Source organism: Solea solea, chromosome 2 (assembly GCF_958295425.1).
Source record: "Solea solea chromosome 2, fSolSol10.1, whole genome shotgun sequence".
Taxonomy (NCBI): domain Eukaryota; kingdom Metazoa; phylum Chordata; class Actinopteri; order Pleuronectiformes; family Soleidae; genus Solea; species Solea solea.
The window spans coordinates 10,559,502-10,582,864 of NC_081135.1; the positions used below are offsets into that span (position 1 = coordinate 10,559,502).

The following is a 23,363-nucleotide window of genomic DNA, read 5'->3' on the forward strand; positions in this document are numbered from 1 at the left end:
GCAGCAGCAGAAGCAACAGCAGCAGCAGCATTCATGTCAACATCTGGCTGCAGCTGCGCTCACTGCGTCTTTAAGCCGAAATCAATGAGCGCGCGCGCTGATTAACTGTCGCTGTCCGGTGAGGGAGGTGCTGAAAAGGAAAAAATCAGAGCGCGCGCGCACACCTTCTCTCTCTCCCTCTCTCTCTCTCTCTCTCTCTCCGTCAGACACTTGCAGCCATTTTACGCAGGACGAGTCCAATCATGTCGTGAGCGTGAGCCTCGCTCGCCGGTCACCTGCGCGACAGAGACACACGGACACAGGGTTCCGCGCAGGTTCGGTCCGGCTCGGCACGGCAGCGCCGGTCCACAAACATGGTGAAGAGGAAAAGCCTGGACGAGAACGAGCCGGAGTGCGGGAAGGGTATACCGTTCCCCATCCAGACCTTCCTGTGGAGGCAGACCAGGTTAGTGCGTGGAAATTGATAACAGGTGTTTTGTCATTTTGCCAAATTAAAGCCGTGTGACAGCTGCTGTGGCGTGAAACGGCGCACTGACACGTGAGGTTATGTGTGATAACTGATGTGAAAGGAGTCACATCAGTCCCCCCCCCACCTTTTATCATCATTCAAGCCATGAATGGGAAGTGAGTGTTTTCAATGGAGGCTGGGATTTTAGGGGGGTGGTGGGGGTGGGCTGCTGTTCTGTGCGTGGAGACGGATGCAGATTGGATGATGTCACACCTGTAAAAAAAAAAAATCAAAAAAAAAAAAATCTAATCTGCATATAGAATATGGGCCACACACACAAACTTGTTTGGATCTCTTCGTGAGGACCCATTCCCTCACCCCTTGTCTTTCATTTAACCATCACAACTAAGTGTCTAATCCCTAACCCTTAATCTAACCCTAAGTCTTACCTTAAACCTAAAACCAGGTCTTTAAAGTCGTGGGGACCAGACAGAAATGTTCCCCACAAGGTAAAAATGTCCTGGCAAGGATAGATGTGTATGTTAGATCTTCCACTGAAACATAACATTTGAATTATACATCAGATAAAACAGCAAGATTGGACTGATCATAGAAATAATCACTAAAGAAAAGAAGTTGTGATTGATCTGTTGAGACAAAATTATTGTTATTTTGCCGATACTGTAAATATTTCAAATGTCAAGTCGTCGGTACAAATTTAACAAGATAAAGTCATTTAAATTGGTCTCCATCAGTCATAGTCCACTATATTATGTAAAGTATTATGTAGGGCAGAGTATAACATTATAAGATGTGTCATATTACTTAAAACATTTTAAAACAAGGGTGGAAAAATGTAAAAATGAACAAGAAGGATGTGGATTACTGTGGAGAGAAAATAACCTTAGTAAACATCAAAATGAGATGAAATGTAATCAAACATGTCACGTTTCTGCAAAGGTGTGAAAGGATTCACACGTTCATATAATAATGTTGCTTTCGCTCATGTTTTTCAGTGCGTTCCTGCGTCCAAAGCTGGGAAAGCAGTATGAAGCCTCCTGCGTGGTGAGTCATTTCGTTCAGCCGCTTAATCCGGATTTTTAACCTTAATTCACCTGCAGATCAAGTGGGCCTCTTGATTTAACACCTTTTCTTTCTTTTTTTTAACACATTTAGCAAATTAGTTTTTGTGCTTCCTGCCGTTCCCCAGGAGGCAGACATGTGGAGCGTCATATCCTCCATAATGACACTCTTCCAAATCCCTTTGGATCTAAACAGACGCTGCCAGTGTCTCTCCCACAAGCTCTGATTTGCTTCAGGCCATGTGGGACATTTAGTTAGTCAAAGAAAAAAAAAAAAGCTTTCTAGTCCCTGGCTGACGTCTCTCTTCTTTCTTTCCCCCCCCCCCCTCCCCTGGCTGCCTCCCCAGTCCTTTGAGCGTGTGCTGGTGGAGAACAAGCTCCACGGCCTGTCGCCGGCGCTGTCAGAAGCCATCCAGAGCATCTCCCGCTGGGAGCTGGTCCAGGCGGCACTGCCTCACGTCCTCCACTGCACCTCCATCCTGCTGTCCAACAGGAACAAGCTGGGTGAGGAGGACACACACACACACACACACACACACACACACACGGATGTTCTTTCACTCACGGGACAGATACAGAGGAGACAGGAGCCCTCGGTGCAGGGGAACAAAATCATCTTTCTGGATTATATCGGCATCAAAGTCATTAACAGACATTTTTGGGTGTCACTCAGTATCTAAGGCACAAACGTGGATTATTACATTTGTTTAATTTAGACTTTACTAAGAGGAAAAAGGTCACTAAACTAAACTGACAAATATGCACTGTGGCAGTTTGTCAGGAGACAAATCTAAATTATGTAAAACAAAATAAAATAGGATAAACTAAAATAAACATAGTCCCCTACTTGTCATCCAATATAAATAACTTACATGATGCGAAAAGAAAACAAATTAATCTGCAAAAATCAATAATCTGCAAAAATCAAACAATGAACCAACAACTAACTACCAAAACAAACAGCTCAGGCATCCAAATAATAATATAACAAATATAAAAATACATATATAGAACTGGAAGAGAATAGGCGGCAATACAAAAAGAAATAGAAACAAAACATATACAATATTTACAATGAAGTACCGTGTGCAGTGGGACAGCATGTATTTCACAGATTAGTGGGATTTTTATTCATAATATTGCGTTTACACCGGATTATTGGATTCTTTACAAATCTGATTTTTTTTTTTTTAATAGTCATTTCACTTTTGATCCTTTTCAAAAAAATCATTAAAAAATGCAAATCCGCTCAATAGGCCGATAAACCATTATAAAATCCCTCTGTTATTGATAGATTGACTCATTTATATTGTTTTTATCCCTGTAACGGACACTTTTTTAAAATTAAAATAACGTCAGTGAACGTTTAAAGGGACGTTTGCAACTCAGACATTGTTTTCTTTTTACAATGTCATCAAAATGTGACCTTACAATAAACATTATTGCGATATTATTCATAATATCGCAATCATTTTTAAATATTATTGAACTATTTCATGATTTTTATATTGATGACCCAGACACAAGCTTTTAGAGAAGCTATTAAAAGCTGTAACGTTTGGTCATTGTTGTTGAACTCTGTCAAGCAATACTATCAGACCTGAGTGAGGGAGCGCTTGTGTGTATACAGCAGCAGCATCGCCGTGTTTTCTTGTTAACGACTGTTGAACGACCAGGTTCTTGAGCGGTAGAAAGCTGCCCACCTCTCCATTAAACCCCAACGTATGACCTTTGACCTCTGACAGGACACCAGGACAAACTGGGCGTGGCCGAGACCAAGCTCCTCCACACGCTGCACTGGATGCTGCTGGACGCGGCGCAGGAGTGCAACCACGAGCCGAGCCTGGGCCACGGCTGGTCCAGGGGCAGCAGCAGCAGCGCCTTCCTCCAGCCCGTGGGGAACCAGGGCTCGTCGCCCGGGGCCCCCGGGTCCGGCTCCGGCTCGGCCCTGGGCAGCATGGGGCCCCAACACAGCAGCTCGCTGCTGGAGGAGGACGAGCAGGCGCGCACCAAGCTCTTCCACAAGAGCATGGAGACAGTGGAGCTGTTTGTGTTCCTGTTTGCTCCGCTCATTCACCGAATCAAGGTACGAGTCATATTTCTTTGTAAAGGTCCAGTGTGTAAGAATTGGTGACTTCTAATTATCCTTTCCCAAGTGCTTTAGGGAACTACGGTGGCCTTTATGTACCAAAAAGGATGTAAACTGATTTCGGCTGCTGTAGCAACATGGCGGCAACTGGAGAACTTTTCTTCTAAGGGTTCTTATTCTTATTCTTATTTACTGTAGCAACACCTGCTTCATTTAAAGATACATTAATATCCCGACTGGCTTTCACACAAACCTTCCGCTACACAAGCACTCGGGGTCACCTTGTTACTATTGATCTGTGTGTACAAACAAACACAGGAGTCACGTTACAGTAGATACTCCTGGGATTCCCACATGAGCGGCTGTGTCTCGTCAGCTGTGATATTTAAGACCAAGGTGTGAGAATTAGTGACATCTCATGGTGGGACTGCAGATGGCATCTCATGGAGGAGATGGAAGAGTGTGGAATATTTGATTTTTCCCGCCTAAAAAAACCCCCTCATACTTGAAATTTAAATGTACAAAATAACTTTTTATAAACAGCAAATATTATGTATCTCCCAGGAGTCGGACCTGACCTTCCGATTGGCCAGTGGTCTGGTCATTTGGCAGCCGATGTGGGAGCACCGGCAACCGGACATCCCGGCCTTCACGTCGCTCATCAAACCTGCGAGAAACATTGTGACAGGTGAGCAAATGTGCTTAATATATATAATGTTTTTGCACGTTTTTTAATGTTTACTTTATCACATAACATAGCGGCGTCTAACATTAACATAACTCATTTGCTGTCGGGTTTAAATAACATTGAAAAACCTGTAAAAAGACATTAGAAATATCAATTTTCACGCGATCATAAAAGAGGGGGAAAAACTGAAAAGAAAAGTTTTGCCATTTCATATGATTTAAAAGTATTATTATATTATATTATTATAATTATTTATTTATAGAGTATTTGTGAATAAAGTATTAATTCACGAGAATAATCTCGTAAATGTACGAGAAAAAAGTCGTAAATTTAGAAAAGTCATACATTTACAAGAATACGACTTTATTACACCTTTATTCTCCTAAATTTACGACTTTAATCTTGTAAATGTACGTCTTTTTTCTCGTAAATTAAGACTTTATTCTCAATGTGACCCTAAAAGGTTACTTACAGAGAAATAACAGACCATCCGATACTATTTTACTGGTTTTTAATTTTTAATTTTGCTGATTAAAACTGTGGATTCTACAGATTAATTTTCCACAATAACCCTGTGACAGTGTTAGCTGTCAAGGCTTGATATGTGTGATAGTTCTCATGCATTTTTATTCCCCCCTAATTCCGACGTGTAATCTGTTCTGCCTGTTTGAACAGCAAAGAGGAACTCCCCAGTCAACAACCAGTGCAGCCCCTGTGGATCTGGCAACCCGGGCCCCACGGTGAGTGATTGTTTTTAGGTCAGATCTTTGTCAGATTTTGCGATGTGAGCGTTAATTGAATGTGTCCAGACCAGAGTCACAGGCTCCTTCCCCTCCCCCCTCCTCCTCTTCCCCCCCCCCCCCCCCCCACCGTCCTTTTAGCGTTTCCCCTCTGGGAAATAATATTCATTAGCACCAGCCAAGCGGGAGCATTAGCGTGGATAGAGAGGGTCATGAAAGGAGCGCCATCCCAGCCTGCAACGATCAGCGGCCGCCTGCCTGTTTATCCACTCATCCATACGCTATCTGTCCATCTCTCCTCCCCCCCCCACCCCCACAGGGCTTCCAGGTGGTGTGCGAAGCCACCCAATCAGACTCCTCCTCCCCTGCAGCTGGAGAGCAGCGATGTCGTCGTGGTAACTCGGTCGAGAAAGGCGGCCCTTCCCAGCAACCCCCGCCGGTCAAGGGGCCCTCCAAGAAAAAGTGAGCGCTGTTGTTTTTTTTTTTTGAATTCACAAAAACATTTTTTTTTAACACACGTGCACACATCTCCATTTAGATTTAAGAAAATAAAACAAGGAAAAGCCCTTTATTGTCTTATATTTGAAGTGGTTTCATACACATGGAAAGAGGAAAGAGGAAATGAATGATGATAAAGAACGAATACAGTATACATTTGCTAATTCAGTGACCTTTATTTGCTCTTTCTGCTCCCCAGAAGTGGTGTGAGAGCATGACTTATGCATGAAAATGAACCGTTTCCTTTTTATTTATGCATAAGGAAGTAACAGAACCACAAATTTATTTGGCAGAATACAATTTTGGCTTTAAACGTGTCCAAAAATAAACCGAATGAACACTCTTGTATACAGAATGTATGATGACAGCCACACAGATACGTGTAATTACAGAGTTAATAATACATGTATAGTGTGTGAAAGATTCCAGATAAATCAATGACATCCACATTAAAGGACACTTTTTTCTGCGATACCAATACCGATATCAAAACCTCGAGTATCTACCGATACCAATATTAGTCCGATAAAGTCATTTAAGACCATTTACGAACGTATAGAGCTATTAACGACACATTTGAGTCATTTCAAAGACATAACATGACTCAGCTAAAATGCTTTTGCTGATTTTTATTTGTTGCAAGGATTTTTTGGACCGATACCGATTCCCATCGCTAATCTTCACACACAATTTACAACCGTTGTAAAAAACTGTAACTGCTGCAACGACATCTTTAAGAGTGGAACTTTATATATTGACATCATCTTGTGGGTGGCTAAACGTCCGGCCCTGCAGCGCTGGGTGTCACACACGCTGCACACACTGGCTCCTGAAGAAAAACCGGCATATATGATATGAATAGCTCCTCCTTCCCTGGTGTGATTTGTTGCTCCAAGCAGCTCTTCAAGTCAAGTGACACACACACACACACACACACACATGCAGAGCCTTGTGTCGCTCGAGCATGAGCAAGCCCATCTGACGTTTGCACCACATAAGCAGGGTAATTATGCTGAAGTAATGTGCTACATGTCTAATGCTGGCAGTGGCCCTGGCCCGGCGTGACACGGCCTGGCTTGATTTGGTTTCAGTCTGCACACAACAAGTCTGGCATTTATGGGTTTGGACCGGCTCGAGCAGCTGGGGCTGGCAGCAAATCATCACTGATTTGGTTCATTTCAATGTTCAAAAATCATTGGAATATTAACGTATTAACAGGAACTCATTTCCAACCTCAAGTAAAACTCAGTCACACTATATCCGTCCATCCTGAAGCTTCAGCCCGCTTCACTCGCTTTACTATTTCTCCCTGTTCTGCGGTTTCCTCCCACAGTCCAGGAACATGCAACATGGGGATGAGGTAGATTGGACACGGAGCGTGAGAGTGAATGGTTGTCTCTATATGTGTCCCTGTGATGGACTGGAGGATGAAGCAGTAGAAGATGGATGGACATTATGCCTGTTTCTTGGAAAATAATTAGCATTTCATGGCCATGAATCAGAGTTTTTTTATTCCTGTGTCGTGTCTTTCTCTGCCTTTACTCTTTCTTATTCAGTGGTGTGTGCGTCGGGTTGATTCCCCTTCATTTGTTGTGTGAGCTTCCACTTTAAAACACAAGCTGCATGGTGTCCTCCATAAAACAACATCCTTAAGTGTATTTTATTACATTTCCGGCCAATTAACCCCCCCTAAATATTACATACCAGACCTTTAAATGGCTTCAGCAGTCGCAGAAACATCTGTGCCGCGAGCGCGAGCCATATTGGTGACACTCTGACTAGTACACTCCAGACACGCTCTGCAGAGCGTCCTCCAACATAAACACGTCTAATCTTTAGCGTTCAAGCGCATCGTATGTGCCTGTTTAGTGGTTTTGAGTTCATCGCAGCAGCTTGTGTCGTCGTCCTGAATCATCCGAGCTGGCGAATGAGCATCATGTGTGAGACGGGGGGGGGGGGGGGATAGAGAGGTCGATGAGCCGCCCCAGTTGCTCATCTCATCCTCTCCTGACAAGCGAGTCACATCCAGTGCTCTGCGGCCGCATCGTCCTTCTGACAGACAGCAAATCAAAATGAGCCTCACCCCCCTTCCAGCTACCAATATCCTCATCCACTTAAACACCAAAGGATACTGAGTCACGTGGTAACGGAGGAACAGAGAGATTTATCCCCACTGTTTTGCTACACACACACACACACACACACACAACTTAGACAGATTAATTGCTTTCTTTACAGGCTTGTTGTGGGAATTTTAAGCTGGTGTGTGCAGAATGTTGGTATAAGGACAGAGAGAGAGAAAGGGATGTTGATGTTGTTCAAATAGCAAGAATTTAGTTTGACATTGACGGTATTTTTAGTGCATTCGTTTCATGTTTTTAAAGGTGCACTGAGCAAGAATCGGTGACGCCAAATGGTGAGGCTGCAGATTATAACCATAGACTGTATTAAGGATGTAGTAGTAAGTTGATGATGGCGCAAAGTATGTACATGTCAAAGGACTACAAAAAACCTACATTATCTTTTTAATTTAAAGCGATAATTGACTTTTCTAAACATATGGGTAAATTAAAGGTAGGGTTGGAGATCCTGGGAAAAACAGTTGAATTCAAAAGCCCAAGCCCCTTTCTTCAAACTTCCCTCCGAAGCTCCGCCTCCAGAGCACAGGAACGCGCAACGAACACGGATTTGCGAGCACTGACTGTGCGGCATTGGCTTTTCTGTGACGCTAAGTTTTTTGGATACTTGTTCAACTGACGCCGAAAACAACTAATACTCGTAAAGTTCACCGAGAGCCACCGTGGCGTCACTTTGCAGCCACTTTCCGGGCTTTCAAACGATGCACCGATGTTCACTCTGGTGGATTTCCAGGAAGGGGTGGAGCAGAATTATATCAAATGATCTAATTAAAAGGCTTTGAAATATTTGTGTCTGCTCCTCACGCTGCTGTAGGCGCACCTCCGCCCCAGATATTTCCACCATTAGCCCCTGTGATTAATGCAGCTTACTCATCCTGTGGCACAGAGCACTGCTGATGCTGAGGCAGTTTCCATGGCAACCGCTGACTGCTTCATCCCTCCTATACCGCATGGAGCCGGACGCTGAAGGCTGGGCCGCCGCCTCTCGGAGGGCCTGGGGGCAGCTGTCGTCACTTTGGTCTCTTTGGCAACCTGACACAGCAGCAGTGGGCAGTGTGTGTGTGTGTGTGTGTGTGTGTGTTGGCTAGACAGTGAAACATGATGCAGCCTCCCTCGGCTGTTTGCTCTCAAAGTTGATTCATGTCAATATCGACCGTCGCTCGTGGCTGCATTTATTACAGTAACTGAGATTAAATGCCCTGCTCCGTCTCCCGGTATTGATATGTTCCTCCACGGTGTGCAACGCGCCGCGCGTCCTGCAGCTCTCCCAAATGCCGACCTTCATGCCGTCTTATTTATAGTGGACTCACGTAGACTCAGAATCCCTCTCCTCTTGCTGCTCTACCCATGACGCTGAAAGGAGGACGTGCCCTTGTTGACAATCCACCTTTTTCCTTCCGTGCATAAATGCTCGTATAACCACAGAGGTGATGTCAGGGTGTGATTGTTGTGTGTACCTGGATTTTAAAGGCACATTTAAAAGCATTCATTTGTTCCTTTTCTCTAATGTCACAGTAGCTTCCTGTTTGTTCCTGTTAATTGCATTTATTATCTGCCCGTTAAATCAATTTGTCTTGTCTCCTGCCGTCGTTTCCCCACCACACACTGACTTTAGCATCTCTCTGCCGCCATGTTTTTTTTGCTCCTCACTTTTCACTTTATTAACCATAAATAGGGGTTGCAAAATTCTGGGAACTTTCAGAAATGGAAACGTTGCATGGGACTTAACAGGAATGTGCGAGAATTTATTGGAATGAATGGGAATAAAGTGTAGATTTTCATACTTCACGGTTGTCTTGGCTAAAACAATTAGATATGACGAAAGATGCAGTTGAATATCATCGCTATTCTACTTCATCTTTTCTTTTTTTATCCTGTGAAGCACTTGGAGTTGCAATGCTTTGTATAAAAGGTGCTAGAAAGTCTAGTCAAGACATCACACCACACTGTCAGGTTCTGAAGCTCCTCCCTATAAGCGGCTTTGTTGTTGCTTGGTTTGAGCCCACAAATACTAGTTTTTTTAATTACAGAAAGAGAGTGCTTTTGCTCCCTCACACATGCAGCGTGAAACTGCAAGCCGTCAAATCAACCCTGTGTCTTTCCTCTTATTCCAGGACCTCGGCCCCCGCCGGTCTGCCCACATCCATGGCCCAGCGAGGGCGCTACGCTACCTACTTTGACGTGGCAGTGCTGCGCTGCCTTCTGCAGCCACACTGGACGGAGGAGGGCGTGCACTGGGCCTTGATGTATTACCTGCAGCGCCTGAGGCAGATCCTGGAGGAGAGACCCGAGCGCACCCCGGAGCCCCTGGTCATGCCGCTGCCACGGCCGCGCAGTAGCTCCATGGTGGCTGCCACGCCGTCGCTGGTCAACACTCACAAGACCCAGGTAATGAGAGGACAGTAGTTAATAAAAGCAGTGTGATAGATGTCTCACTGCACCGATTGGATCGTATCTCGCTTCTCTTTTGCAGGATATGAGTCTGAAATGCAACGAGGAGGAGAAATCCCTGAGCACGGAGACGTTCACAAAGGTGTCCCTGACCAACCTCCGTCGACAGGCTGTCCCCGACCTCTCCTCTGACCTGGGCATGAACATCTTCAAGAAGGTCAGACACAGACATGCACATTGTACAAGCACAGATACAATAGAACATTCCATTTTGGTTACTTCTCTGCCTCCGTTTTCCTTTCCAGTTCAAGAACCGACGCGACGACCGGGAGAGGAAAGGCTCCATCCCCTACCACCACGCAGGGAAGAAGCGGCAGCGGCGCATGGGCGTTCCCTTCCTGCTGCACGAGGACCACCTGGACGTCTCGCCCACACGCAGCACCTTCTCCTTTGGGAGCTTTTCCGGCCTGGGAGACGACCGGCGAGCTCTGGACCGCGGTGGCTGGCAGGCGACGATCATGGGTACGATCAGAGTGCTCTTCCTCATCAGAACAGATTAACATGTCACTTCCTCTGCCATGTGGCCATGTGGATTTATAATCCAGCTCAGTGATATTTTGAAGCTCTTGAACCTTTGTTTGTTTGTTTTTTTCCCCTCTAATTAACCAGGAGATTAAAGGTCTTCTGTGCAGTGTGTCTGGCCTTGCATGCATGTGTGATTTACCCTGAAATGATTGATCTTGCAGGCCGATTCACGCGGAGGGGGAGCACGGACACGGCGGCAGACGCGGACAGCCTGAGTGCCAAGCACTCGCACTCCCACCACTCCCTCCTCAGAGACATGCCCGACCACTCCAACAGCCACAGCGACAACACTGTCAAAGAGGGTGAGAAGACGCCACAAAGAGGCAAGACTCAGTCTCACCGCACTGACCGTAACGAGCCCGTGAGTCAGGAGTCGGCAAATGGAATCGGAAGTGCTGAATCTTCCGTTCATGTTTTTTATATGATGAATGGATAAATGCGGATCCGTCCGTTTCACAACATCCATTAAATAAGAGAATGAGGATAATATTCCTCATAAATCATAATAAGGTCAGCATACAGCTCTAATCAAGTAGAAAATGTTCTCTGCAGATCCACAGAAGACTAAACAGTAACAGCGAACATAGGACACAAAAGTAGGACTAGTTTTCTACATGATTTTGTTTTAATATTGCATTTTCCATCAATATTGTTTGTACCGTCAATCTATACTCCATGTTTCCATGTGGAACAGTTTGGTTTGGTTTGGTACCGCGTGCTATGCGTTTTCAATTAGGAATGGTACCAAAACAAGGCAATCAGAGATGGCAGACTTCACCCCATTCACACGACAAGCCTCTGGCGGCCTCTGCTGGTCCTATTGGCAAGTGCAGGAGCGGAAACACAGAGCCACTAAAAACAATAATCATCCAAAAACTTCCCTTGGGGTACCAGAGCAAACGGTACGGCATGGTCATGGTGGAGCTAGACAGCCTCCGCCCACAACAGTCAGCTAATCGAGTCCAGTCCCTTGCGATTGGTGTAAACATCCCGGGTAAGTCGAGGCAAACTCCCGCAGTCGATTCTCACTCAAAGCCACGAACTGAGCAGGAAAGAAATTCATTCATTCCTCGGTTGTTGTCTGTTGTGTCGTCGCTTGATGTCGTCGTTCGTTTATGTCGCACAGCTAAGCCTGACCCAGGGCTTTACCATTCCAAACCGTACCATACTGTACCAAACTGTACCATGATGGAAACAGCATAAGCCCTGATAAGGCCTCTGGTAAACTGCAGGAACTGGTTCCCAACGGTGTCCATGCTCTCGTGTGTCTTTGTGATTGGGGAGGGACTGGGAGAATGAAACTGGTCATAGAGACTGCAGTGTTTTTGTAATTACTCAGAAATCCACAGGGGGGCGACAGAGGTCCTGCACGGGTGCTTGAAGTTTCATTTTATTAGAAGAAGAGAAACAAGCGTTTTGTTTCAGAGATCAGATTCCCTGACAACATCACCCCTTCTCTGTCGCCCTAAAGTCCGATCGCAGATCTCCACCATCACCATGGCGGCATTCAACACCACAGTGGCGTCCTTCAACGTGGGCTACTCGGACTTCTTCACCGAGCACATGAAGAAACTGTGTAACCCCGTCAACGTCCCCGAGATGCCCGTGGAGCCGCTGGCGTGCGCCAACCTGCCGCGCAGCCTCACCGACTCCTGCATCAACTACTCCTGTCTGGAAGAAGGGGAGAACATCGAGGGGACCAATAACTTTGTGCTGAAGAACGGCATGCTTGACCTCACTGTGAGTGACCAAACTGAAACTGCAGACATTTTAATACTAAAAATGCAAAGTAATACTGTTTCCGTTCATCCCAGGCCATCCTGCGAGCGCTCTACGCCGTCCTCAGTCACGACATCAGCTCCAGGATCTGCGACGTGGCCCTCAACATCATCGACTGCCTGCTACAGCTGGGCGTGGTGCCCGGCATGGGCAAGAAGCTGTCCAAGCCCGACAACAAGGAGAACCAGGAGGCGCGGGCCAAAGACGGGACCACGCAGGGCCTCGGAGGAGGAGCGCAGGGGGGTGGAGCCGTGCCAGGGGCGGGAGGAGGCGGAGATGGAGGCGGAGGAGGAGGAGGAGGCGGGGGCAGCGGAGGAGGGAGCGGGCAGGGGAGCAAGGACGACGTGAAGAATAACAAAGACAATAATAAAAAGGTGTGTTGGATTTGAATCTGTTGCACTGGATTTTGAGTTTTAAAAGCCTTTGAATTTACATAAATGAAAGTTTTGTGAAACATGTTTAAACACACAATTAATCGTCATTATTACAGAGAGCATTTCAGCTGCTTTTTTCCCATTGCTATGTTTAAACGTACAGTATATACAGTGATTATAAGAATATGCAATATAGAGTTTCTTATATCCTTTTTTTCAGCACAACCCTAGGAAATCTGACGGGAAAAAAAACATTTTCACCAACTATATAAACACACCTGAGCAAAAAGTACTCATAATATCCAAAATCGCATTGAATTTGTGAAATTTAGAAATACGCCACAGTTGAAAGTTCACTCGGCTCGTTTTTATGAACAAAAAGAGAAGAAAAACGGTCTGTTTTTGTGACTTCTGCACAATTATTGCTACTTTATATCACTACTAAAATGCGACATAAAATAAATCATAACTCAACAACACATAAGAATACGAAAAAAAACTAAGATTTAAACATTAAAGCCTGAATATGTGACCTATAAACACACACCCACCCCCAGGATGTCCATATAAGGAGTTGTGTATTATTCCCATAACTATTTACCATGGGTGCACCTGCAGCACAGATCCGTGCCGTATGAGATTAAGGGTTAAACACACAATTTATTGTTATTATTTTTAGGACAATTCAGGTCTTAATTCATCCAGAATGATGTGACAAATGTTCATTGTCTAACTCTCTGGTCACGAACAGGAGGAGGGCTCCGGCCTCAGCGCTCACCGCTTGGCTCTGACCATGCTGATAAAGATAGTCAAGTCTCTGGGCTGCGCCTACGGCTGTGGCGAGGGACACCGCGGTCTGTCAGGAGATCGCCTCAGGATGCAGGTCAGCCGGCTATTTCAGTGCTCAGATTTAGTCATAAAAAAGAACAACACTGCTGTTTTGTTGACAGCTGTTATCAGTCAATGAAACGTTGAAAGAAAATCCACTGTATCGCTCGCTCGCTCCACAAACCAAAACAAAAACATGTACATTTTTCATGCACAGCGTCTCCTCTTCCAAATGTTTCCTTCCAGGCACAGAACTGCCTGACCAGCCTGTATAAGCTGGACAAGCTGCAGTTTCGCCAGACAATACGCGAGTATGTGAACAAAGACTCTCTCAATAACATTGTGGACTTCCTGCATGCGCTGCTGGGCTTCTGCATGGAGCCCATTACCGACAGTAAGTTTGTAACGTGTGAGAGAGAGAGAGAGAGAGAGAGAGAGAGAGAGAGAGAGAGTGTGTGAGGGACTGAGTGCAGCTTGTGACACGAAGAAATATGCAAATGCACTGATGGAGTAGATGATATTCCACCTGCTGGTGACAGAGACAGGCAGCAGTCACAGTTTCCCATAACTTATTTTTTGGCTGAATGATAAAGACAAACACATTCAAAAAAAAAAATAATAATAATAATAATGAAAAAAAAGTAGCAAAGGAACTTATATTTTATAATTTAAGATTTTTGTCTTTATAAATTCAACGATTAATATGTTTCTGAAATGTACTCTTTTCACCCATATAGATTTATTTGTATTCCTAATAATTTAAGTTTATTCTGCTGTACATACTGTATTCTTTTATGCACCACATTTATATTAATTATATTGCATTATAATGCAAAAACATATATATATACATTTTCTACCTATTTTTGTGCCTTAAAGGGCAAGTTAATGAGGTGTTAACACATCATTGTGTGCCGCCATTTAATCGAACCTTGCTCATGTTTATACCATGTCTGACAGAAGGAAAATGTTATAAAGGTTAAAAAAAAAAAACTCTCACTCTTACATAGCATTTTCCGTCTGGAAAATGAAGTTTGTAAACTGCTTGTTCTCCCTCACCAAACTCCATAGCGAAAATCAGTGTTTTTAGCTGCAGGTCTACGGCGGCCTTGTCTGTCGACTTTGGTGAGAAATAGTGGCAAACATATTCTTACTGTACCATAGACTTCAGCAGGCATGGATTTAATTAGGTGGAGCTATTGTTATGTGGCGAAAAGTGGAAATATCTCATTTAAAAGCACTAAATTGTACATTTAACCTTAATATTTCAATTCTTGGCTGAAGGGACTACAATGAAACCAAATTTCCACCTATATCATTTATCTCTGATGACAGTTGTTCTTCTGTGGTTGACAAAGCTGAATTTGTACAACTGCTGTCTCACCCCACACTCCGACTTTGCATTCCAGCACTATATCTGTTTTATCCCCCTTTTTTCCTTCCACTTGTCTGCGCTTGGTCCTTTTTGTCGTTCTCCTCCTCCTCCTCCTCCTCCTTCTTCTGCTTCCATCCTCCCTCTTTTCCTCCATCCACCTCACACGAGTCGTATCCTACCTTCCTTACTCACTCATCCATTCTGTACACTTGCCAATCCAAAGCTTTGCCCATTACATCTCCGCTCAATCGGTGGCTTTACTGCTGAGCATTGAGACACGCTGTACTGTACACACCCAATTCAGGTTTGCACGTGGTGAAATATAGCGATGGAAAGTACAAAGTACTGTGCAATTGGCAAGTTACTGAAGCGATGAGTGTTTTTGACTGTGAAAGTGAACCGGGCACCTTGTGTAGTTTTTTTGGACATGCGTGTGTGTGTGTGCGTGTGTTCCTTTTATGTGTCACGACGTCACGTTTCTGTCACGGCGTACATGTCTGTGCTTGGCCTGATGTCAATCAACTTGTGCCCCGCCTCTTTTCTCTTGCAGAGTACGGCAGTGCAGGTGAGAGGTCCAGGAGGGCGAAAAAAAGAAACATCGGTAGATACACATGATCAATAATCAATAATGATAATGCTAATAATAATAATAATACGAGGTGTGAGATGAATATACTCGCCTAATCTGACCCTTCCATAGGCACCACTTCCATCGCTGCACCCTTCACTCTGTCCAAAAGTGACCAAACTCGCCTGCAACTTCCCAAATTGACACTTGTGTGATTCAATCTGCTTTTTTTTATTATTGAGCTTCTAGCTTTTTCCTCAATAAGTTCCAGGTCACTGGACCAAGAGAATTTCGCACTGTATGCTTTTCATAGCAGGCCTTAGTCACTTGCATGTATTCCTTACACACTTCCCAGAATCCTTTTCAGTTTGCTTCCCACCCCCCACCCCCCATATGCTTTTATGTATCCTTTTCTTTTGCCTTCCCGGCCCCCTCCCTCACCCCCTTTCCCGTATCCTCTCCCTGTTGTGCTACTTGCTCACTGTTTTATGCTCAAACTTATGCTTTTAGGCCCCCCCCCCCCCACCCCTCACTGACTAACCACCTCTCCCCCCCACACCTGGTGTGATCCGTGGTCTCTCTCCCCCCCCCGACCTCCCCTGTTGCTTCCAGACAAGGCCGGCTTCGGGAATAACTTCACTACGGGGGACAACAAGTCTGTGGCACAGACAATGGAGGCGGTGGTGGTGGGCTGCATGTTCAAGTCCCTCATCACGCGCTGTGCGTCCACCACGCATGAGCTGCACAGCCCCGAGAACTTGGTGAGTGGCGTCTGAAACCCTCCCTCTTTCAAGCACAAATAGAGATAAGAATAATTCATAATATAAAAAGCAATATGAAGTGTTTGCGACAAACTGAAGAGAACTAATATAAAAAAAAATGTCCAAAAGTTTTCTTATCTTGCTCTTTTTCCTCCATCTCTCTGTGAAACTCGTCGTTGAATTATTAATTAAGTGAGTTAAATACTCACAAAATGACCCGTGAGTGTCCTGGAGTGTTTCTACCAGTTACCTGTGCTGCAAGGTAGTATTAGCTGTAAAATCAGTTAATTACTACCACTACTACTACTAATAATAATAATAGCAGGTTTCACATAAATAAGGGTTTTACAAGAATAAAACCTAAAAAATAAGATATGCTAACAGTTAAAAAGGGCAATAAAACAGATTAAAAAAAGACTACATTTAATTGAATTATATTGACAAGTGCTCATCCAGATACAGTAGTATACTTTTACCATATTCCAATACTTTTAAACACCTTTTAATTCAATGATATCATTGTAACACTGTTAAGATAATAAAGATAGTTTCCCTAACTTTTTATATGAGGGCCCGTTTTCTTTTCTTTTTTTTTAAAGATGACAATTTAGGGTGACACAATTCGCGGAAGCAAATTTGTGCATAACAGTGTTTCTGACTCTTTTTAGTCATACCCAACAATATTTCCTTCTCTATGCTTCACATATTCTGGGTTTGACAGCATAATTCCATTTTTCTGTTTTAGTTCACTGTCGCTGTTTTTCTGTACATGCATTATATTGAGACATTCTATTTATTATTTGGTTAATAGTATTGTCTTCTAGAAAAATGGCTTATCTCTTACTAAGCACATATTATTGGTAGTATATAGTGGAAAAACGCCATTATATACGTACATGAATCTTGAGTGAAAGGCTGGAAAACAATTCAATTGTAATTTGGTGATACCTGACAAGACGGAACAGCGAGGACTCAGACGCAGAGATCTTTTAATAGTCTTTATTGACACTCTTAACAAATCTCAAGGTAGGTCCTCTTTGCTGAGGAAAAACAACAGCGTGGCTATGAAAACCTACAGCAATTTGTGAGCGCAACGCTCTTCAAGAGAGACGTTGCGGAACTAGGAACGTGGAACAAAAAATCACTCCGAAGAGGAAACTAACTTAGACTATGGTTATACTAAAAACTTAAACAGAAAACTCTCCGAACGGAGGAAAAAACAAGGCTCTAAGCACTTCAAAAGAAAACAATCTTTAAGCACAATCCTAATGATTGGCGATCCCTAACTAACTAAGAATGAAATCAAAACGCAATCTAAATGATTGGATCTAAATAGTTAAAGGTAAGTCACAATCCTAATGATTGGAATTCCTAAAGAGGCTGTGAAAATTAACCAACAAAAAAATCTCTCCCAAGGAGGAAAAATAAAAGGGCTATAAATCTGAACTAAGGAATCAGCTATCAGGCTGTGATAAGAAAAACTTACAAATAAAACGTCGTTCACAAAGAGGATCAGAAACTTGAGAATGCTGTGGCTGTGGCTGTGACGAGGAGCTCGGGTAATCAGGCATTGGCGATGACACACTGGCACTGAAACAAAGAAGCAGAGAGTTTTTAAAGTGCACACGGCTTGATTGTCTGCAGGTGTGAGTAATCAGGCCGGCAGGCCGGCAGAGGAGGGGGCGGGGCAAGCTGCCGGAGTGACAATACCCACTAAAAAAATAACTTCCATGACCGTGTGTGGTACAGTATGGTCATAGGTGATATACAGTCTATATAGTATATGTGTAATATATGACAAAAAGTGTATTTTTTGTCACTTTGGATCCAAAAAAGAAAAGTTATACTCCAAACACAAAAACTATTTACTGAAAAATTCCATTTTTATAAAAAAATGAACTTGAATATACCATGTAATTGTATTTCTGCAGTCACTTTACTAAAAGCAGTGAGCTACCCCGGCCTGGGAAAGGTTCTGAACCGGCTGGCGTGAGTTTTGTGGCTGCTGGTGGAGGATGACACATTTGGTGCAGGGCGTGAAATCACATGCCACCCACTCACAAGCTGCAGCCACTGCCTTGGCGGGACTGGAGCTTGATATATGCATATATGCATGTGCGGGAGCCCACGCACATCTCAAACGCTAACGGCAAAGTCCCTCCTTTCACCCTCTCGCCCTCTCTCTCCTTCCCAGGGTCTGTACTGCGACATCCGCCAGCTGGTGCAGTTCATCAAGGAGGCGCACGGCAACGTGTTCCGCAGGGTGGCGCTGAGCGCGCTGCTGGACAGCGCAGAGAAACTCACCACCACCAAGAAACCTGAAGAGAAGGAGGAGGCCAAACAGGCCGGACCCAGGAGGTACTGGCTATACGACATCACGCTTTGTCCAGTGAAGAAAAAGACACGCTTAAAATCCTTGTAAACTAACACTCATCCGATCACAGTGATTGTGAGATCCCAATGTGACAATCAGAGCTTTCTCATCACCAGCTTGCTTTATTTATGATTTACTTTAGTTTTTTCTGTCCTGTCTGCATCTCTTTTTCTTGCTCGAGTGAATGAGTTGATGTTTTTATTGTTTAAAAAGGTAAGCACACTGAGCAGCCACAGAAAATGCTCTGTTGCTGACAATTGCAGGTGCTTCCTGGCAACTTGTCGGCAATAAAGTATTTTTTTTGTTTCAATATTAAAAGGTTTGAACACCGTGCTGCATCCACTGAAGTACAGACGCATTAGTTAGAGTCTAACTTACAGAAACACTGCTGTTTAAAGCCCATTGAGAAAATGTAGGATTTTAAATCACGGCATAAAGGAGTTGTTGATCCACTCTGGTTTCCATCAGGAAGTTCAAACCTATTCTCTTTTAATTTCAGTGTTTGAAATCTTTGTTTGGATTTACCTGAGTCATGCAAATGTATTAAATTAGGCTGCAAAGCAGCTTGTGTGTGTCCCCCACAATTTACAGTAAAAACACTGATATTCTTAATGGACTTTGGTCAGGGAGAGTGAGTGTTTTACAAACCCCACTGAGATAAATTGACAAAAAAAACCCATCAAATTAAAAGTTGCAAACTCACCAAATTAAGCCACATGTTTTGGCATCGTCATGGCAACACAATGATGCATAAAAGGCTTCTCTGTTCCTACTCACACCATTTTGAGCCCTTGCTGCTTCTCATACTAAAGTTCAAGTCTGTGAGGGTTCAGTTATGGTTCCTACACCAAAAAAACAAGTTGGTTTGGGACCTGGAAATGTGTTTCCTAGTCAGTGTAAGTGGGAGATGAGAGGAAGAAGGAAGGTCATCGTACTGGTGAAAAGAAAAAGGAAACAAAATACATGCATAACAGAGGGTAAAGGTCACAGAAACTCTGTCGTGTTTACGTTGTACATCAAACAACACTTGGTGTTCAGCCTTCAGTTGGTTTTGTCTGTCTGTCTGCTGTGCTGTGTGTGTGTGTGTGTGTTTGTTTATGTGTGTGTGTGTGTATGTGTGTGTGTGTGCAGGTCAGAGGCGGGTGTGTCCGGGGAGAAGGGTCAGGTGTCCAGTGCTGCAGATGAGTGTCACAGCTACATCTCCAGTAGACCCCCCCAGACCCCCGAACAGTGAGTGTCCACCTCACAGCATCTCCATCATAGCACCATCTAGTGCGTGTGTCCAGCCCCGCCACCGTGTCTCTGCTCAAACACGACAAAACAGTCCTCCCGCTGCTTGTGCCGAAGACGTGAATGTGTGAGAGCTTGCTCTTCTTCGTGTGAATATTTAAAGTCTCATAACCCTGTGCCTCCAGTGAAGAACAAATCCCCGGCGCTCTGCTGGGCAGGAAGGATTTCTGGAGGAAGATGTTCAAGTCGCAGAGCGCCGCCAGTGACACGAGCAGCCAATCGGAGCAGGACACCTCAGAGTGCACCACCGCCCACTCCGGCACCACCACGGACCGGCGCTCTCGATCCAGATCCCGTCGCATTTCGCTCCGCAAGAAACTGAAGCTGCCTATTGGTAAGATCACGTACGCACAACTCAGATACAACTAAAAAAAAAAACCATAGGTACATAAGTGAAAATGCACTTTAATGTCCTTCTAATAAGCAGTATTTAACAATTAAGACACTTATCATATCTCATAAGATGACTAAGTCCTTATAAGTGTCAAGAGCATCACTAACACAGTCATTATTAAGACACTTTTAGGTTTTATTGGAAATTTATAAACAGTTTTTAAGCCTAAGATGTTTTTTAACAATGTAACTTTGAAGGGGTTAATTATAGATTGATTTTGACATTTATTATTGGCTTAATGACAACTTTGTAACATTTATAAGCGGCTTAATAAAAATGAATAAGATGCACAAGACTGTGTGGTAATTAAAATATTAAATCATCCTTTTATAGCAAAGTGCCAGAGGTCTCTTAGCATTCATAAGACTTAATGAATGTTTAATTTCGTATTGGCTTATATGTAAAACTAATGAATCAGTGTTTAAAAGATGATTAATGTTTTATTATGCTCCTGATTACACTTCAACAATGCTTCTTTTACAGCATCTGGATTTAAAGTGTGTTGTTTTTATTAGTAATATACTGTGTTAATGTGAAGTAATGATGATAAATAAGAATACATTTTATTTATAACACATACTACACATACAAAATGTTACAGGTTAACAGAATAAAATTCATAAAAAGGTATAAAGAAACAGAAAAGATTAAAAACAGTTCAGTTTAGTGAGATCCAGTGGAATTTCGGATTTATTTGCGAAGAAAAGCATTTGCGTTCTTAAAACTTTTTAATTTTAGTTTAGTATCTGTTTTATAGAGACCAGGATCATCAGTGTATGAAACTTTGTTTTACTGGTTTGAGCTGAGCTTTTCTTTGACATTAGGTGAATATAAAAAGCTAAATGTCTATGCCACATCATTCTTTTTCACATCACATCTGGTAGCTTTATGTATTTCCATGATCATACTTCATCACATACACTATATGTCGTCCCAGCTGTCACCTTGAGACGACCTCAAACAACGATATGCTGTGTTTGCTCTGACACTGAAGGATCGTCCGCCGTGAGGCCGAGTCACTTCATCTCTTTGTGTGTTTTCCTCTCTGTGCCTCAGCATGCCGTCGGACCGTACGCCACCCACTCACTCTCTCTGTCTTACGTATGTGGATGTGGAACCATCTTCATACAGTATTAGCTGTCGTGTCTGTTTGTGTTTGTGTCGGTCATCTCTCCCAGTGTGCACGCTCTTCCTAACCTGGATTAAGTTGTATCAGTGTTTGTATCAGATGGAAACTAGGGTTAGGGGGTTAGAAATGACCAAAATCTATGCCGAGGTGATCTAGTATTAACAACCTCACGTCTCCACTACCCAGTTGTTAGAATAGAACAGAATAGAGTAGGCTTTATTGTCATTGGACTGTGTAGGTACAGCCAAAAATGGTGCTCTACAACAAATTTCAAGAAAAATAAACGACACAAAGGGCATTAATAAAGGATGGTGTAAAAAAAAAAAATGCATCAGCATAAAAAGTATTCTCTTGAAATAGAGAACAGGTTGCAAACTTTTAGGTTAAGCAAATAGGAATATGTATATAAACAAAATATGCACAGACGAGATTATGAATACATTAAAATTAAAGAATTTAAAAGCTTGACTGAGACTAAAAGTAACATTAGAAGCACTTTAGTTAGAACCCTAACCCAGCTGTGACTGGAATCAATGCAAATGGCTTGTTGTTGTTGTAGCATGAAAATACATAATATAATATAATATAATATAATAAGTATAATAAAGTATAAAGTATATATATATATAATATAACCAGTACTCCATCTCTCTGTCACCCACCTCTATCACATATCCATGCAATAACATCACAGGTTCTTTTATTTTCAGTCACTGTAACAACAGCAATGTTGCAATCTTGGTCATTTTTTTATGTGCAATGAATTAACAGTAAATCTGACCTGTCGTGAGTTTAAATACCCTGAATGTCTGTGACTGTACAATAAGAGTAAGCGACTGCACTGTGCCCTGTGTGCCAACCCATGTGTGTGCATGTGTACTTTCCCATTGTGCACAGTGCCTTTGTGGCTTCCTGTGTTCTGCAGCGTTGTTTGTTCTTCTTTTAAATGTGCATGTCTCCAGGCAACTGGCTGAAGCGTTCCTCTCTTTCTGGACTGACTGACGGTGTGGAGGACCTGCTGGACATCAGCTCAGTCGACCGACTCTCCTTCATACGGCAAAGTTCAAAGGTCAGATGGATGTCTTAATATATGCTGCCAAGTTGTCTTGGGGGTGTATTGTTTATTTTGGACTGGACTATGGTCCATTACCCCAGAAAATGCAGTTGGGAATACTGAGTCCTACCAGATTTTCTTTGTTTTGTTTGTGTGTACATTTCCTTATTTGTGCACAATCTTACCTGGGTTTAATCTGCGCTCTCCATTCAGTTCCTATGATAAATAATTTGCTTAAATATTTAAAAAAGTATACAAACAGTTGAAATACCAGTAAGAATATTATATATTATATATATTGGTGAAATTTGCTGAAAAAAATTGAGAAGACGGTGTCCAAAACATCTAAAACTGCACATTATAACACATAAGAATTGAGACATGAAAACTTTTAAAGTCTCTGTAAAATGATAAATAAAAATATCTGTTGTGAATTTGACACCACAGGAAAATTTGACTGATGAAGAAAGTTATTTTAAAGGTGACATAGACCGGAAGCTCCAATTAACGCTGCGTTTTTGTGTGTATCTGCGTCATTACCTCGTTTATGAAACCCTAAAGTTTCAGAACAAACAGTTCAGCCACTGCTGAGAAAATAGTGTTGTATTGTTTTCCTGGGCTCTGCGAAGCGGATCGACACTTCCTTAATTTGATGTCGTCATCAGAAATCCTCACCACCGTAGCGCCTCCCGGTGCGGGCACTAGTCCGGGCACATCCGGTTGCGTACATTCAACCGCAGAAGAAGAAGAAGAACTAGTCTCGTTGTAGCTGCTGAGA

The 23,363-nt window shown here is 43.3% G+C and overlaps 1 protein-coding gene across 21 annotated transcripts in view; it reads left to right on the plus strand.

Moving 5' to 3' along the window:
* Positions 1–26: 26 nt before the first annotated feature.
* The window catches only part of LOC131443808 (protein unc-80 homolog), a 52,782-nt gene continuing 29,445 nt past the window's right edge, over positions 27–23,363 (plus strand). For 6 of the 21 annotated variants that reach the window (XM_058613817.1, XM_058613867.1, XM_058613840.1 and 3 more), the window contains exons 1-21: positions 27–445; positions 1,465–1,513; positions 1,878–2,034; positions 3,276–3,616; positions 4,184–4,307; positions 4,983–5,047; positions 5,367–5,509; positions 9,798–10,071; positions 10,157–10,291; positions 10,380–10,596; positions 10,821–10,961; positions 12,131–12,399; positions 12,474–12,812; positions 13,564–13,695; positions 13,887–14,034; positions 15,566–15,616; positions 16,196–16,344; positions 18,539–18,702; positions 19,850–19,948; positions 20,134–20,342; positions 22,494–22,600. In XM_058613817.1, the coding sequence (XP_058469800.1) occupies positions 354–445; positions 1,465–1,513; positions 1,878–2,034; positions 3,276–3,616; positions 4,184–4,307; positions 4,983–5,047; positions 5,367–5,509; positions 9,798–10,071; positions 10,157–10,291; positions 10,380–10,596; positions 10,821–10,961; positions 12,131–12,399; positions 12,474–12,812; positions 13,564–13,695; positions 13,887–14,034; positions 15,566–15,616; positions 16,196–16,344; positions 18,539–18,702; positions 19,850–19,948; positions 20,134–20,342; positions 22,494–22,600 (3,405 nt within the window). In that variant the 5' untranslated portion in view covers positions 27–353. The remainder of the gene's footprint in view (positions 446–1,464; positions 1,514–1,877; positions 2,035–3,275; positions 3,617–4,183; positions 4,308–4,982; positions 5,048–5,366; positions 5,510–9,797; positions 10,072–10,156; positions 10,292–10,379; positions 10,597–10,820; positions 10,962–12,130; positions 12,400–12,473; positions 12,813–13,563; positions 13,696–13,886; positions 14,035–15,565; positions 15,617–16,195; positions 16,345–18,538; positions 18,703–19,849; positions 19,949–20,133; positions 20,343–22,493; positions 22,601–23,363) is intronic. The other 15 variants (XM_058613918.1, XM_058613935.1, XM_058613942.1 and 12 more) reach the window with 6 other exon arrangements.